Source organism: Phoxinus phoxinus, assembly GCF_949152265.1.
Source record: "Phoxinus phoxinus genome assembly, chromosome: 1".
Taxonomy (NCBI): Eukaryota; Metazoa; Chordata; class Actinopteri; order Cypriniformes; family Leuciscidae; genus Phoxinus; species Phoxinus phoxinus.
Genome location: NC_136876.1, coordinates 32,141,115 through 32,159,818, shown reverse-complemented (window position 1 = coordinate 32,159,818; position 18,704 = coordinate 32,141,115). Strand labels below are relative to the sequence as shown.

The window sequence follows — 18,704 nt, the reverse complement described above, 5'->3', positions numbered from 1 at the left end:
ATTTGGGACAGGGCCTAGGTCTGGGATTGTGGTGTATAGGGCTTGGGCGTCGTGACGTCATACTTGGCGTGGCGGCCATGTTGATGGCCTCGCGAATGTAAACGTAACGTTACAGCAAGTGGAACGAGTAGAAGAAGCAGAGTTGGAAGAAAGAAAAAAGATGTTAAAATCCCAAAAAGGATGCGGAATTTACCGTGATACACTAAATAAGGAAGCCAGGGACCGGTATGTGGACAAAATCGGTACTATTAACGGTTTGGATCCATATGAAATTAGTTTGAGTTGTAGTTCAGTAATGGCAGCGGAGAAAGATGCGAGCGATCACTGATCACTACACAGCATTTGCGGCAGATCCGAACCGAGCGCAGCGGCGTATTGTTAATGATTAGACCCAGCTTCGACAGTTGACTGAATACATTATCACTGTCCTCAGTGTCAAATATACATTTAGAATTTGTCATTGTTCCGTGAATTCTTAAATTCGAAGAACAAAACCTGCAGCTCTCGTTGACAGACATCTTATTCTAAACACAATCCTGATCATTCGGATACGTGTTTACGGCCGGTTCCGGCACGTGACATACGTCACGACCAAACGTTAGCGATTGGTTATGGCAGATCCTGAGTGGCTCTGGGCAGATCCAATAGTTTTAAACTTCAACAGAGTACCCGCCTACAAGGAAGTTAACGCTTGTCAATGGAGAGAGACCAGATTCTCTGTACAAATGAAATGTACGAGAGTCAGGTTGAACCAGGCTAATTGCGATATACATCCAATTGAAAATGGCTACTGAGATTGAGAGATATTAAAGGTGAGTTTGAGGCCGATTGTTAGAAAGTGGCGGGGTTTAAGTGGATTAAATGACTGGAGAAGTCTGACATACATTTTTGATTAAAAATGACGAGCTCAAAAAAAGAAACATTCACAATAATATCATTAACATGCATTTAGAAAATAGTTGGGTTGAATTTTCATTTCATGCAGTCACCCTGAAAAGTCATGCTGAAATCAAAATGGATTATACTTTTTTGTGTGGACTATTTTAGTATTTCTTATGGACAAAAGTATTGGGGCACCAGGCCATTACACCAACAGGGACATCACATTCTAAATACATATTAATATGGAGTTGGTCCCCCCTTTGCAGTTATAACAGCTTTCACTCTTCTGGGAAGGCTTTCCAAAATATTTTGAAGTGTTTCCGTGGGAATTTTTGCCCATTCATCCAATAGATCATTTGTGAGACCAGCCACTGATGTTAGACGAGAATCTGCAATATCTGTTTCAGTTCATCGCAAAGGTGTTCAACGGGGTTGAATCCAAAATGTCTTGGTATGGTGAAGCATTAAGATTTCCCTTGCCTAATCCCTGAAAAACAACCCTATACACATTATTCACAGCAGAGCCATCTTTGATTTTTAACAGGAATGAAAGCGAGGCTAAGAGGGACAGACATTGTATTATTTAATGTGTTTTCTAATGTTGTGCTGACGAAATATTTAACAAAAATATCTTTCCATGAAATAGACAAAAAACTCTAGACAACATGAGCGTGGATCTGTATCGGATGCAGTCGGAATCTGTCCCCCCCCCATGTTTCTTACACAATGAGGTTCTAATATGAACAAAACCAAATCTGGAATATGCAGAATAGAATCAGCATTTTTTAAGCAACATCAACATCTCTCATTATGGGGGTGGGGGAACGGATTCCGACAGCTGGATTGTTTGCTGTTGGATTCCGTTCCCACCATGTTTCTTACACAATGAGGTTCTGATATTTACAAAACCAACCCCTTCTAGCTGGTGGTGATAGCCTCGTGGTTAGCAAGTTGACATAAAGCGCTGTTATACTTCAGGTGACCTGAGTCCAGGCTTGTGAACTTTTCCTGATCCTGTACCCCTCTTTCGCTTTCCCTTTTTAGTTATTGTCTACATACTGCCCTATCATAATAAAAGGCAAATACGGCAAAAAAATACATATTTAATCTGATGCTGGTTAAGCTCCATTCCCATGCAGAATAGAATCAGCATCTTTTAAGCCACTGTTCCCCCCATGTTTCTTACACAATGAAGGTCTAATATTTACAAAAACCAATACCTTCAAGCTGGTGCTGATGCTTTGTGGTTAGCACGTTGACATATAACACTATTATACTTCAGGTGACCCGAGTCCAGGCTTGTGAACCTATCATAAAAAGGCAAAACATAAATCTTTAATCTGATGCTGGTTAAGATCCATTCACGTTAAATAGAATCAGCATCTTTTAAGTAACTACATACACATCTCTCATTATAGGGGTGGGGGAACGGATCCCGACAGCTGGATTTTTTGCAGTCGGATTCTGTTCCCCCCATGTTTCTTACACAGTGAGGTTCTAATATCAACAAAACCAATCCTGGCTGGTTGTCGCCGTAAGCCTTGTGGTTAGCACATTGATATAGCACTGTTGCACTGTGAGTGACTTTTCCTGATCATGTCTCCCTCACACCTGGTTTCCTGGTTACACAATGAGGTTCTAATATTTGCTTGCTTGTGAACTTTCCCTGATCCTGTAGCCCTTTTCCTCTTTGCTTACTGTCCTATACTATTCTATCATAATAAAACGCAAAAACACCAAAAAATTCATCTTTAATCTGATGCTGGTTAATATCAAAGCTTCATGGAATTATCATTTTCACGCCCCTTTGTTTAAATAGCAAAAACATTTGCGCACATTTGTGCCCCCCTATACCTGCTGGTCTGAAAACGAGGTGTGTTCAGGCGCATTGTTTGTGCGTTGCTATTTTGAGGCAACTGAAATAGACCACACCAGTGACCAACAAAAACCTGGTCTAAAGTCAATGGCGCATTTTATTTATTTAAATAAGTAAAGTGCGTTAGTAATATGTGTCTATAGGTGGGTCTTTAACCTTTGCGCACGAGCAGATTTCCTTGCTAGAGAAGTGTTAGAAGACTAGATTTCCTTGCTAGAGAAGGATTCGGACACGTCCGAACTGCACTTGCGCCGTGCGCTTTATGCTGCGTTCACATCAAACGCGAATAGAGCGTCTGGCACGAGTGATTTCAATGTTAAGTCAATGTAAAGACGCGTTTACGCGTGTCTGGAGGTCCTGCGGCGCGAATTAGGCATTTAGCGCGGCGCGGTAGACACGAATTGAGCGTCTGGCACGATACGCGCGAGTGGTGCTTTGTGCATTCACTCATTTGACGCAAATTCGCGTCTGACGCCCGAGTTGAAAAATTGTAACTTAATTCGTGCCGCGTTAACCAACCAGGAGCCTACTGCTGTCACGTGGTGAAGTGATAAACGGTGGCAGGAATGACATTGTTCAGCTATATGTTAACTATAAATGTGACACTAAACACTTGCAGTCATACATTTTGAATGAGATGAAGAAAAACTCACATAATTAAAGTCGTTTGGAGTCGTTACGGAGTCATTAATGTATTTTAACTAATATGTTTAATATAATAGAACCGAAGCTATAGATTGTGAATTTAAACATTTCTCGTTTACCAGCGGCAAACGTCAGGAGGACTAGCCGAGGAAAGGCTGTTCCAGGCGGGTCACATGAGCGCTGAACGCCTGGTGAACGCCTGGTGATCGCCTGGATCTCAAAACTCCGAAACGTCAGATTCATTTTCTTAAATAGGCGCTATCTTTATGAATAAACCACAGATTTGAGCTCTAAAAAACTACACCCGCCTCTGTAGTGATAATTTTACACGGGATAGATTTATAAACTTTCGTCGGAGACAACTGGGATTCACTGATAATCCGCTCTTACTGGTGAATGGGGCCAAATACTCCCGCCTCGGCCTTCATCCTCCCGTCGCACCGACAACTGGTGCCATTATCGGCAGTGCAATGAGTGTAAGTTGCCTTGTGTGCTTATGTTATAATTATAGTAGGCTAGGTAGTCCACACAGTCACTCCACAGTTGAGTGTGGCGACCATAGATATCATATAGCCTAATAAAGGCTAGAAGTCTCGTCCACGCTGCTGGCCAATGGAGGTCGACGTTCGCACACGGCGGCCATCTTGCCACAGGAGGCTCGCTCACTCGTAACATTGTTTTAATGGTGCATGTACTTTTTAAATAACCATAACTTGCTCAATTTTCTACCGATTTTCAAACGGGTTGGTTTGTTATAAACGTCAGAGATGTAGTTATGACACTGCGTAGCCTACTTATGAATAATTATAATATTATATATTTCAACATGTTCAAGCATCCAGAATTATAGCCACGTTAATAACGTTTGTAAGAAACCAAACCGTTTGTAAATCCGTCAAGATTTCAGCGAGATAAGAGTATTTTGTGTTTGTGCAGATCACTCACCTTACAGAAAGCTTCCCTGTGACAAGATGGCCACCGGGTGATGACGTTAGAGACTCCGCCGTAACATCTAGCCTTTATTAGCCTATCCTTATGTATATCTATGGTGGCGACTGCAGCTTTCCCGCGAGTGGGCGTGGTTTCAGCGCAGCCAGCCTCGGACGCGCGTCAATTTCGCTTCAAACGCTTGCTTTTTACGCGCGTCCGAAGCGAAATGCGTTCAAAATGTTCAAGCTTCAAACTAGACGCGATCATAGACCAGAATTTGACGCTCTATTCGCGTTTGGTGTGAACGCAGCATTAGACGTAGGCCTATATGTGCTTAGATCGTTAAAATAGGGGCCTTTGTATTAATGCAGTGGTGGCAATGGGCAAAATTCATATTTTGAATAGTTTGAACAGTACAAGTCTTCGCCTAACCCTAAAAAAATATATAGCAGGGATGAAATTTTACAATCTGACTTTTTGCAAAGGTGGCATCCTATCACAGTACCATTATTGAATTCACTGAGCTCTTCAGAACGACCCATTTTTTTCACAAATGTTTGTAAACCACAGCCCACTATTACGTGTGTGTGTGTGTGTGTGTGTGTGTGTGTGTGTGTGTGTGTGTGTGTGTGTGTGTGTGTGTGTGTGTGTGTGTGTGTGTGGTTGTGTGTGTGGTTGTGTGTGTGTGTGTGTTCACTACTCACTACTCTGCTTCTAATCTTTGTGCACTAACTTGGATGGGTTAAATGCAGAGGACAAATTCCATGTAGGGGTTACCCCGTCACTTTCACTTTTACTAATTCATGTACCCTCATAATCTATAATCAATATAACTTCCCCTCCCTCTTGCAGCAGCATTTCCTCTATTCTCAGATTACATGTTTACAGGCGTGAGGGCGGGACAACCTGTCACTCACATCATGACATCATAGCAATAGCAAACCACAACCACCCAAAGATCCAATCAATTCCCGATGCACAAAATCAAGTGCCACCCTACATTTGTTCTCAGATATACATCACAAAAGGAAAGGAAAGAAGATGAAACTTCAGTTTCATGCTGACTTTAAATCACTGACAGCACAACTGCTGTATGATGTTGCAATATATTGCTCATAAATAACAATAAAAAAACAAGAAGTCACCATTTTGTAACTTGCATTTTATTGTTTTATTGTTACTCTGACTAATTTTTTTTTTTTTTTTTTTTTTTTTGCCACCAATGAAAATAATTTCAAGAGAATGAGTGAATGATTTAAATGAATCACATAAAGACAGTCATTTGCCATCACCTACTGGCATAACTATGTAACCAACAGAAAGAATCAAGTCTACACCACTAAAATACAAAAACTAATAGTCTGTCTTGAACATTCAAACATGGACAAGTGGATACAAACAGTGAAAAGTTCCAGGGCTGCTGTTGGACTGTATACGTCGCTGCTTTGTTTCACCCAGTAACGTGCTATGGACTGATTCCCTTACCTGCCTTATTATATTGACAGATATAAGAGATTAAGTATTTAACTTAAAACAGATACAGTATAGAAAGTTGGAAAAATGAAGGGATAAAGAATGTAAAAAGTACAGAGAGATGGTGGAATGAAGGGATGGATGGAGTAATGGAGATACACAGCTTGTCATAGCTCCAGGCACTGTGGCTTTGTGATGTGGGTTGAGCAATAACATTACTCATTTCACATTCCAAATTCTTACCCTGTGCCATCGTCCACCTCTCTCTCTATAACTCCCTCTCACTCACTCACTCGCTCACTCACAATTTTTTTAAGACAATACTCTTTTATTACATTGCTCCCTATCTTTTCAAATGAAAACACTCCTCTGAACTTCTGCAATTATCTTTTTTTCTTTCCTTTGATATTTCATATGTGCATAGCTAAACATAAGGTAGCAAATTCATAGAAATGTGTTCTTGCTCAAGGCAAAGGAGCCAAGCATCATTGTGTGTTCCAATAGGTAACGCATAAACCAGTAATCAATGCAAAACTATGTAAGCCATTATGGATAATGGACATTTGCTAAGCAACAGAAAATAATATTTATGAAATATTTTACTATGCATGGCCTACTTGGATAGTTCACCCAAAAAATTCGGTCATCCTTTACTCACCCTCATGTCATCCAAAACCTATATGACTTTCTTTAGTCTGTGGAACACAACATTTTAAGATTGTGTCCGTACAATGAATGTTATTGTTGATTTGTTCCTAAATAGAAATAGTTGATCATGAACATATTACTGTCCCAGGCTGACCTGCAGGGTTTCATCTTGTCATGAGCCTGAAAATGAGATTTAATTTACTTCCAATTTATCAAAGAGCCAACTGGTATTTTTATGCTAAGTGTGTCTGTTTTCTGTCCAGACTGAAGATGGCAGATAAAGTGTCCTGTCCCCAGAGGGTAACAGACCTACCTGCTTGACCTCCCTGACCAAACACACCTCACTCACACATTCTGATTAAATTAAAACACTCTGGAATATTGAATATTTGAATATACAGCAACACAAAGACAAACACACTTGCATGCAAATGAAAAAAAAAAATGATAAGGATAAAAAATAGACACATCAAAGCCAGTCATTGAGGAACACACACACTCGCTCCCCCGTCGCAGCCCCTAGGGGATGTGTGCGTGAGAAGAAGGCAGTGGATGCTAGGCTTTGGGGAAATGAAGGCTTTAGGATTCATTATTAAACTAGTGCTGTATCATCCCTCACAGACCCCCTGTGGTTCACCAGCAGCATATTCATCTGCAGTTTGCATGCTTCTGTGTGAAACCAATGTCAAACAGTAACTTATTCACATTAGCCATCTCTCTGCTGCACATTTTTCACTTATTCATCCATATGCTCACTCACTCACTCTTTATCCCTCCCTTCTGTCTGAACTTTACCGTTCTCTCCTTGACATGCCCCAAGGGATAGAAATTCCTTTGTTGAAGCATGCGTGCATCTGTGTGTGTGTGTGTGCTTAAATGTAGTCAACGAGGCTTAAGTTAACTGTTTTACTTTGGTTTAGTACCAAATCAGCTTTTATTCACAAAGCCGCCACATGACGTGGCTGTTGTCTTGTAAACATGAATTCTCTGGCCTGCTTCACCTCCAACCTTTGTCTGTGTGTCTTTAATAAAGGTAAGTACTGATAAACAGTCATTAGACGAGGTCTGGGTTGAGGATCTGGGCAGACAGTGAAAGCGCAGATCTGTTTGATGGAGCACAACTATTATTCTCATTACTTCTTTACAGAGAATGAGAGAGTCTTATTAGGGCTATTACCTCTACACACATCAAACACAGCAATACACGCATTCTTTAATGTTCAGACAATAAAGTGCTATGTATGTGTGCATTAGTTCTATGATGAGTCAGTTTATGAATATCACCAGACCCAGATGGTATATCTGGAGACATTTTAGCCAGAATATTTAGCTATATTTAATAAATGAACATTAAAGGGGCAAGTAAGGTGTTGAAATTCATGAATGATGGTCATTCCAGCTCTGTGGATATTCACTGGTCAAACTACTGTTTTGAAGAGCTGCTCTACAACCTACAAAAAAAGTAAACTATAATGAAGAGACTTAAGGGGGAGATATGCTTTTATAATTAATAAATAAAACAATCAAATAATTGAATAATTTTGGTCTCAATAAAAAAATCAATGAAGGATTACAAATAAATAAACAATTTCAATTAGTCTGTCAGTACCGACATTTAAACTGAATACAACAAAACACCATAATTCACAAAACTGAGTTGAAAACATACATAGGACAGGGATTAGAAATTTGTTTTCTTTTTTGCACACATAAGGACCCTTAAGATTAGAATGAACCAATTTACTAGAATAAATGTGGACCTACCAATGCTTTATATGAGTAAGGACCATTGATCATAAACCAATTCACTAGAATTAATCGGACTTCCCAAAATATAAGCACCATTTAGCATGAACCAAGAATGAGTCAGACTTCCCACGCTACATATGAGAGCAGACCGATATGAACTGATTCACTATGAATTGCATGCTTAATACTGCATATGAGAGTTAAGGACCATTGAAGGATGCACAAAACGGAAGTTGCAATAGTTTTTTTTTTTCCTATTGTGAGGTATATCTGAGTGAAACGGCTTTTCAAACAAGAAAAAATGTAGGAATTGATTTGTCTATCGGGAATTGATTGGATGGTTGTGGTTTGCTATTGCTGTGATCTCATGTGAGAGACAGCACACATCAGATATGGTAAATGGAAGCTCAAGCATGTTTGCTTGAGGTGTGAAAAAACAATGAGGTTATTCTCGTGTGTTACGCAGCACGTTTGAGCTTCCGCAATCAAGCATGTACTGTTGAGCTTCTGTTTATGTTTGTTGATCAATGTTTATATGCGAATAAAAGCCCAAATTCAATCTGTTCATATAAAGCGATCGAATATTCGGAGGTAATTTGGATTAAACCTTTAATCATATGAATTTGTTTTTGTGATCTCTTTATGAACTTTTTAAAGCGTCAAAGTGGTAGTTGTGTAGCTGTAAATAGAGTGACAGAAATCTCTCAGATTTAATTTAAAATATCTTAATTTGTTGTTTCAAAGATGAACGAAAGCCTTACGGGTTTGGAGCGACAATCGTGTGAGTGATTGATGACCATTTTTTTAATTTTGGGGTAAACTACCCCTTTAACTACTGTAGCCTACATATGAGAGGGATCGAGGACCGTCGAGGTGAGCCAGTTTGATTTTTCTTTCAGCTCAGACATTAAAAACAGCGATGGTTTCATAAAGTAGTTTATTACTGGAAAAAGCTACACTATTATGAAAGCAAATAAACTAGGATGTCAAGACTCTCACTTGGCTCATGCCAGATTCCCCGTGTTTTGTGTGGGTGTGCATGTAGTGTGGTAAATCATCATGTGCAAACTCAACTATTTGTATATGTTTTGAGTGAGTGAAATGAGAATGAGGCTCCGGTTGAGAGTAGTGACAGGAAAATACTGCAGGTCAGGATCCATCAGCTCCATGATTAGCTGTGATTTAACTAGAGAGCAGGTGCTTGCGTGCAGAGCTCTGGACAGGTGTGCGACCACAAACACAGAAAGAGAAAGAGAGAAAGCAAGAGACAGAAAGGTAATCTGTGTTTTCAAATTTAAGTTGAAGAGATAAATCTGTTGACAAATGTCATACACCATTTTTACAAATGTATTATTTTATTTGAATATGATAAATTTGTTCTTAAATAAGTAAATAATAGGTCACAATATATAAAAAAGGAGTAAATGCATCTGTATTTCAGGCTAAAGCTTTTAAAAGAAGCATTGTCTTAAATATCTAGTAAGAAAAAAAACATCTTATTTAATTTCCCCCATAGACAGGTGAGGTAGTAGAAAAAATCCCTGGCGTGAAACAGTACACGGTTAAAGCTATGACAACACACACAAAAACCATAGAGTCCAGGTTGACAGAGGTTTCATTATGGATGTCTATGCTATAAATGTTGTCATTTCAGCAATTGCAGCAGAGAAACACAGGCACAAGACACTTGCAAGCACACACACTCAGAAGGGAACAATCTCATTTGGATTTTCACAGCCACCGTTGGGGTTTCAGGAATTTGCATATGCTGACTCAGTGTGAACACTCTCTTTCTTTAGTCTCTTTCATAGAAAATGGGTTGATTACTGGTCAAAACTTTCATGCATATGAATTTCAAGTAGTCCAAGTGAAACCCTTTTACAGCAAATGTTTTACACATTACAAACGCTTCAGCCGAATGGCATGTCACTGAATGCTTGGACTTTCTTGCACTTGATTGATGTGGCCAATTTTACTACAGTTCTCTCCCTTCCCAGAAAAACCATGCACACACACACGCGTACATACAAGTAGGCACGTACAAGCTCACATTCTCATACTTTCTATTCAGATTTCTATTGTTAAGTGAAGAAAAGCATGTGATGTTTTAACAGAAAATATTTTTGAGTAATACTTTGCATCAAGGTTAAAATGTGCACCAATACAACTGTTTTTTAACATTTTCATTCTTGTTTGGTCTCTTTCACAATATAATTTGGAATTTGTGTGAAAACATGTTTTGTTGTACCTAAAAAAAGGTTGTTGTTGCCTACTAGGAATGAAAAAATCTCTGTAACAAAGGCCTCTCTATTGGGAATCCAGCAAAATTTTGACTCAGGCACATCCTGGAGAAAAAGCACTGTTATTTTCTCTGATTGGTAATGGGCTAATACGGGGCTGGAATGGACTTTATCAAAGGCTTCACACACATTAAAGGGCTTGCAGACTTTATACGGCAGAGAGCTTTGCTTAGGCAAGGATATGTTTTCCTTTGTTCTGGATGGGACATACTCACTATCATTGCCCTTGATGGGATAGCAAAGACTACACACTCAGAAGCCCAGATGTTTGCATACTGTATGCAGCTGTAGGGAGAGGTTATGTTTGGGTCATGCATAATGACACCCTAATGCTTGTGTTTTTTGACATACTTCTGCATAGAAAAGCAGGATATCATGCAGCAATGTGTAAAAATTCAACTAAAAAAGTGTAATTGCATGAATGCAATGCAGAAAGTGTACTTGAAATTGGTACAGCAGTTGATCGGTTTTGTCTAATTGCAATAAATACATTCCTATCTATACCAGATACAGCCATTTAATGGCCATTCAAGATTTAAAACATAACATTTCTGATTATATAACTTGCTCTAACATTCATTAAAAGTCTATAAAAAGCAGACTGTGTCCAAGTAAATTTCCAGTTTATCAACATAACCCCACCCCCCACCCCACCCATTTGTAATATATCTGTGAAGCATGACAACACAACTACCATAACAGACACATAGCACTTTCTTCCTCACAAATAAAAGACTACAGTAATATTCACAAATAAATGCATTCATAAGTGCTTCATACTTTCAGTATATTTTGAAGCCATATGTGGACTCTCAGAGCAATAGAGAGATATACAGTATAGGCAGTAGAGACAAGCAGTCAGAATTCTAAGTGAGCAGACCGCCATCTCACTTATTAGTTTGAGTATAACTAAATGTAGCAGATCACTAGTCCATTGCCATAAGCGTGTGTGCAACACAGACTGTTCAAAATGCAGCTTTCCCGGAGAGGCTGGTTTATCACTGCAGAAGAAAAGAGTGGACTGGTTCAATTCAAACCACTTTTTACGAGATGCTGGGAAACATATGGAATGTCCTATTTTGTAAAAGAACTGTTGTAGGACAGAGGTAAGCAGCTGCTTGTATACTCTTGTTCAGGTGCTGATTGGTCAGATTAAATGAAAATGTTCCTCCCGAACTTCAGTTAGGTTCTCCATGTGGGAGCCCAGACGCTCGTCCATTTAGCCATCTCATCTAAGCCATTCTGATTCAGGAACAACTGACACATCATCCTTAAAATTTCCCCTTAGCACAACCTGGATCACAACATCCAAACCCTTCCAAATCTTCCAAATCTCTCATTAGTTGACTAGTATTAGTTGACTAGTATGCCCCCTCAACCTTCCTCACTTTCCGCTTCTTCCTCTCAGTCTCCTTCTTGCATGGTCTGTCAATGTTTCTTGCAGGTGTAGACCTCCTCCTCTCTGAGACAGGTTTGACACTCGACGTGACAGCACCAGCGGACCTGGCAGTGGCAGGAGAGGGTGGTGAGGTGGAGGGCCGTGTTGTAGCCTCGTCCACAGCACAGGCTGCTGCAGCTGGTGTCCTTGGAGCACGGTCTGCCAGCCGTCCCGGGCGAGTAGCGTGATGGCCTGCAGAAGCTCGGCGACTCCTCCAGAAATACCAGCTCAGTGGGCCGCGGACGGGGAACCGTGTTGCTGTGGCGACGAGGGCTCGCCAGCTCCGTCTCCCCCGTGGCGGAGTTAGTGACGCTGTGCACTCGAATGGCCGTGTCATAGCGGTACTTCAGCAGATGGCCTGTGTCTTGAAACGGGGAGAGCTGCTTCCAGCATGTCCTCACAGCACACGAACCGGAGACGCCATGACACTTACAAGTAGTCTTAAGTCCACTCTTCACCGCCTGAGATGTAAAGAAAGACAGAGGTGGAGACATGAATGCCAAATACAACACTACGATCCAGTGAAAATGAGACGAAAGAGAGGATTGATAAAGATTATGGGATGCTGAAAGTTGGTCCCACTTTTTGATTGGCTGAGACCCTTTCCCTATTCAGAATATTTGGAGGTAAAGAAGATTTTAAACAATTTATTCCTATAGAACTATTAACACTTCTGTGATTGGGTAATTTTTTTGTACAATGATGAAACGTGCCATCTAATAAGATATAAACATTGGTTGTTGTTGTTGTTGCTTTATTAGACAAGATTAAAAAACATATTTTTCCTTAATCCAGAAATCAAGAAAACTGAAAAAGTAATGGGGCCTATTGGGAATGTTGTTGTGGACAATGGAGTCCAAAAGGTTGAGGACCACTTAGGGGGTCACATTAATATATTGGTATTGATTATCTCCCCAAAAGTGGAAAGGGAGATACCACTTTTCTAAAAGTGGTACGGCATGCTATCTTAAATTATAAGTTGTTTACAAGAAATTGAGTGAATGCTCAAGGACTTCATAGCCCTGAGCTAAAAAAAAATCAGGTTGACATGGTGTAGATGATGGATGCAGAGGGAATGTCTGAGCTGGCCGTCTTTCAACTCTGACCTGCACCTCTTGAAGACCACCATCCCTGATCTATGCTCCTATCAACACATTTCCATTTTTATTCTATTGCTTTCTCTCATTCTCTCTCTTTTTCAATATTTCAAATGTATTGTATCTCTGAGTTTGAGAGCCAAATCATATTGTTTACTGTTTATCTATTTCTCCTATTCAGGCACCTCTCTTCATTTCACATATTGGGGAGGAGGCTGCAGAACAGATCAGTCTATCAAAAAGGGCCCAGGGGGAGATGGGGAGGTCAAATGGTCGATGGGGGTGTTCCACCCTACATAGGTATGAGCTCCCACCCCAGGGCTACCTGAGAAATACAGAGAAGGAGAAGCGAGGAAATGGAGAGAATCTGAAAGGGGAGGGGATAACAAGACCTCAGCCACCTTTGCTTGTTTTTGTTAACCGCCATCTGTGGCCTGAGGTGTCAATTGTGGGAAACAACTAAACCGGAGACTGATAAGATAAGATCCGAGTTTGTCCAGCCGTTCTTTTCTAACTCTTTCTGTGAACCTCGTAAACCCTCCCCCTTTTTCGTTCCCTCTGTCTTTCCCTGAGGCTACCAGTCTCCTGGTAACAGGATTGTTTTGAGGGATGTTATGAGAATTTATGAAAGTCTGGGAGAGCAGCGGCGACGGCGGCAGCAGTGAGACTGGTAGAACGGGAGGCATACAGTAGGTGGAAAAAATGCTCGTATATTACAGAGGCCTCCTCTCTGTATAATCGCCCTCATGGGGAGACCTCTAATTTTGAAAAGGGCCCCCACAGCAAGCGCTGTCATGCCTGGACCAGTGGAAGGAACACCTGGCTCCAGAGAGCTGGCCAATACCTGCTCACCTACCTGCCTCACCCCACTCGCTGAACTCTCCTTTGGGCTACAATGAACTAGGAGATCGCAACCCGCCAGCCAAGAGAGAACGTGAAGGTGTGAGAGAAATTAACCCTTACAGATGTTCTCTTCTACCAGCTTTGGAGGAGATTGAAAGGTTCCCTTATTACATAATATATCACTATCAAAAAGAATGAAAATACTCAATTGTTTTTCGACCATACCAGTTTTTTGGACCATGTACAATGTACCATGACAATATTTTTAATATCTTGCATCTTACCCGGATGCCGACATTAATGTTGTGAGAGTCTATCTGGGCACGCAGATCCTTGCTGACTCGTTTTTGCCCCAAGAACTTCTTGAGAAACTTGGTGCTGTATTTCAGATTGTCCCCGCATACGCCCCACTGCCAGGCCTCACGGTGCTGCAGACCAGGAGAATCGTCGCAGGTGCAGCGCTCCATGCGTCCAGAACTGCATGCTTTGGCCAGCGCATGAGACAAGGCTGCTGAGGACACCGCAAGCAGGAAGGCTGTCTCTTTAAAACCTGATGAAATTATGCATTTATTAATGAGCACTGTTTTATTCAAAGCAAAACTGCTTTAAATGAGTATTGTACTTTTTCCACATTAAAAAAATTTAAATGACGTGCATTCAAAGGAGAAGCAATATTAGGAGCATAATAAAAGCTGTTTGATTTTACATGAAGTGGGTTATATCATGGGGGTGACATGATGAGCTTAGCTAAAACACAATACTAAGCACTTTATTGGAATTATTTAATATTAACAAATTAATAAATCAATCATGTTTGATTGCAAATAAAGCATTTCTATAACATTTATATAACAGCATTGGTAACTGACTATATAAAGTGGAAATGAGTAGCCTAAAAATAAATAGGCCAAATGTCCATATATGAGCATAATTAATCCACAATAAGATAGGCTATGGATCTTTGTTTTTTTTTTTGTACATTTCTAGGACCACGTTCATTATTTAAAACTCACTTCATCTAGTTTAAGCAATTTGAAAATAAAAGCCAACCTTCATCGTGCCTCTCTAATCTAATATAAAAATCCTCCATCATAACCTACATCTTTTCCCATTAAGTGTTAAGTGCAGCGTTGTGTCATGATCCTTTTTAAACATAATCCCCCCTTGCAACATATTGTTTGCTTAGATCAGAGCTGAGACAAGGCGTGTATTTTGATCCAATTAATTATTATTTTGACTAGGTTTTCTGTCAGATTAAAGCGCGCGATCACGCCGCCCTTTTCCTCTGAGAACTGGGCGCTTTTCCGCGAGATAAAAATACTTCAACTGGCCCCGCGAGGCCTCACCGCACAGGGATTCCGCGCTTCCCAACTCCCTAATTACCAGCGAACTGACCTACGCATGGCTTTAACATTCACATCCTGCACATTACGCACATGTCCGTTTGGCAACAGGCACCTCATGGAGGTTTCATGGAGGTAGTTGTTAATACTAAAACATTTCCTTTTCTGACATATAAATAGCACTGACTAATTTAAGACTAATTCAATTTTTGACACAATTTTTGACTGTTTCTTTTTTGTGCCTTTATGAAAGTGCAAACGACTTTAAAAATAAAAAGCCGATCCCAGTGTGTTAGTTTCCTATCTATCTATCTATCTATCTATCTATCTATCTATCTATCTATCTATCTATCTATCTATCTATCTATCATCTATCTATCTATCTATCTATCTATCTATCTATCTATCTATCTATCTATCTATCTATCTATCTATCTAATTGTTTTAAGAATAAATAAATAAAAAATTCCCTGTGATGGGAACATGATAAACAATTCCATAAAGAACAACTTGTAATTGTATGACCTTGAATTTTGTTGTATCAAAAAATGTAATTTGTTTCATATTTCACAAACATTATCTTTTAAAATCACATATTCAGAGTACATTTTAAAACACCAGGCAAATCTTACCTCGTTTTAAAAGGCTTCCACGGCCATCCATACTGCAGTTCCAGCGCTCGTTGCGGAACTGATAGCGGCACTCGAGGAGGCTGAGGCGGACAGATTCCCTCAGAGTCTCCGCCAGCCCCGGTTCCCGCCGGCACAATCGTTTTTGCCGGCGCGTTAAAGTCATCTGCTCGCATTGCTTCAGGTGCGCTTTACCGTTCGGAGCCTCGTTGGCAAATGGACCGGGCAGAAAAACCAAGGGCTCGCGACCTGTAAGCCTAACGATAACATACACAATACAGTCACTAAAACTACAGTAGGCTACAGTTGAAACATTGATTTACTTTTAAGGATGTTCATTTTGATTAGTTCACACACACACACACACACACCGTCCATACAATGAATAGCCTTTAATAACTTTTAAAAGTTTTAGTTTAGCTTAAACTGTTATTTCTGTTTATTTCTTTTACAGTTATTTCTCTCACTTCAATTTCCACTGAGTGTTCAGTGTATTTTTATTTTATTTTTTTACTGTAGGCTATTTGATAACTAAAGGCAGCAAATCAACAAATTAGAATGCACTAGCGATGGCACGCCTGCTTTGAATATATGTTTAAATACCTGATTTGAATAGTCGTGTTTGAATAGAGAACGCACATAACCTAGGCTACATGTGCTGTTTCCAGTCAGTAGTCTGAGATTGAGCCCTTGGATTTTGGATACACTACTGTGGCGCTTAAAAATCTTCAGTAAGCACTCTTAATTAAAACCCACTGGAGAGTGTTTTTACGTGTTTATAGGATTCTTAATATAAACACCAGTGGGGCAACGTCCTGTGAGCGTAAGCCAGAAAGACCTTAATGATCAGGTAGCGCGAGTGTCAGGACGTGGTGCCAAACCATCGGAAGACATCTGGATCCATACACTGCGCTGCTTTCTATGGCAATAATCGGCCCGAACAACACACTATTTCGATATTTTAGATAAACCAATGTTAAAAAACAAATAAATACTTAAAACGAAATCTAATGGTGTTACTGGTAGTAATTTTTTTAGAGCAAGCCAAAAGTTTTTTTTAGTTAAATAATTCATTTTAGAACATTTTAAAATACCACATTCTTTGAATAATTATTTCAGTCTGTATAGTGTGATTATTTGTAACAGACAGCCTGCAATTTAGGTTTAAAACATGTTTGTTAAACATAATAAAACAATAAGGCATGCGTAATTGCGCATGGGATATCCAACATCACCAAATATCTCCACCTGTTGAAACCACTTCAAATGACTCTATTCCATGCCAAATATGTCAATAATGCACTCAGAGGCTATTTCCAAGACTTCAGAGAAGATGGAGGATATAAAAGGCTCTGCTGACCCGAAATAGGCTGCTGCGTGGGAGAGAAGGATGCAGAGGGCAATAAGTCGCAGCGGACAGGCAGTCCTTGGAAGCCCGGTGCACATGATGACGGGTCGACGCTGCTCTTCATTGCGCTATCTGTCCTTGTTGAAATCCCAGCTGTGCTGGACAGAGTAACTTCTTAAAGGGGCAGAAACTCATTTCAGACCTTGGGGAGGCGCGGTCCCGAGAGGGGTGAGGCATGAGCGCCGAACTTATTGGATCATCAGTCATTTACTCCGCCTATTGTGCCATGCAAGGAAATGACTCTTATTTCCCTACAGATTGGCAGGTGCGTTTCCCTGCGGAATGGTTCACATTTAGGCTACTTAGGGCTGATTCAGACAACTTTCCCCCCCATCTGATTATGGAAAACATGGATGGACAATTAATGAATCATCCAAGACCAAAACAAATTGATTTGGTGATTAAAATAATAATGTGCCCTTTCAATAATTATCAAGTCTTCTTTATAGTTTGTCTGCTTTTGTAATCCAAATAAAAATAAATAGAGGAAATTCAGAAGTGAAGTGAATAGGAAAGAGACTTTTCTATTGGTTTCATATTATCTTGTTATCTCTGATGTCAGATGAATACAACATTGAATAATTAAGACTTTGTGTGGCATCATCACTTGTTACACTATTCTTTTAAAGCGGTTCAGCATAAGTCTTTTGAGTTCAGTATAGGAATAATGAGTGTCTGTTTACTCTTGTTTAATTCCAACACCTTGTTTACAAACTGTGGTTCCATTCTCATTTCCTCAGCATCATTAACGCACTGGCGTCTTTGATGCTGTTGTCATCACCAAGCACAAGATATAATGAGCTAATCACGGCTGATCTTTCATCTCAGTTCCTCTCGTCTCAGTGACTGACCAACTGGGCTCCGTATTTCCCTTATGATGTCACCTTCTTTGTTTAAGACACCCACCTTTATGACGTATAGGTGCATGTGTCAGGTGCACTTTCCGCTTGTGGTGTCCAATCCAAACAATATGGAGGAGACATTCTCTGCTCCTAAAATATATCAAATACACATGAGAATCATCTTTCTATCATTACTGTTGGATTCTTGAATAGGGATCCATTTGTTCATTTCGGAATTGTTTTGAGGTCGTTAAATATATGATACAGTAGATAACACTTAAGTTGGTATAAAGTACTTTAATATTTTTTTTGTATTTATTAAAATGGGTTTATCTTGTTGACAGTAAAACCTTGCATACCAGACTGCCACTGATATTAAAGTAGTTAGATTCACTTATTTCAGGGATAGTCCTTAATAATGTGATTCTTCATACCCCCAAAACAAAAACTTTTGGGACTGTTACTACATGTTTCTAAAATGAAATTATCTCAATTCGTCCATTTGTGTTTTACATTTTAGGGATTTTTCAGGTCTGAATTCAAAAAGGCCTTGTTTGGTCATGTTTTTTGTCACTACTGTTGGTAGCCTATAAATTGGAGA

General features: G+C 39.9%; 1 protein-coding gene across 1 annotated transcript; it reads right to left on the bottom strand.

Moving 5' to 3' along the window:
- Positions 1 to 9,124: 9,124 nt before the first annotated feature.
- On the bottom strand, positions 9,125 to 17,367 carry wnt9b (wingless-type MMTV integration site family, member 9B). The gene is made up of 4 exons (XM_079629799.1): positions 17,214 to 17,367; positions 15,857 to 16,110; positions 14,166 to 14,431; positions 9,125 to 12,402 (listed from the first exon to the last, which is right to left on the bottom strand). The coding sequence occupies exons 1-4, from the start codon at positions 17,297 to 17,299 to the stop codon at positions 11,932 to 11,934; spliced, it is 1,077 nt and encodes a 358-aa protein (XP_079485925.1). The 5' UTR covers positions 17,300 to 17,367; the 3' UTR covers positions 9,125 to 11,931.
- Positions 17,368 to 18,704: the final 1,337 nt, after the last annotated feature.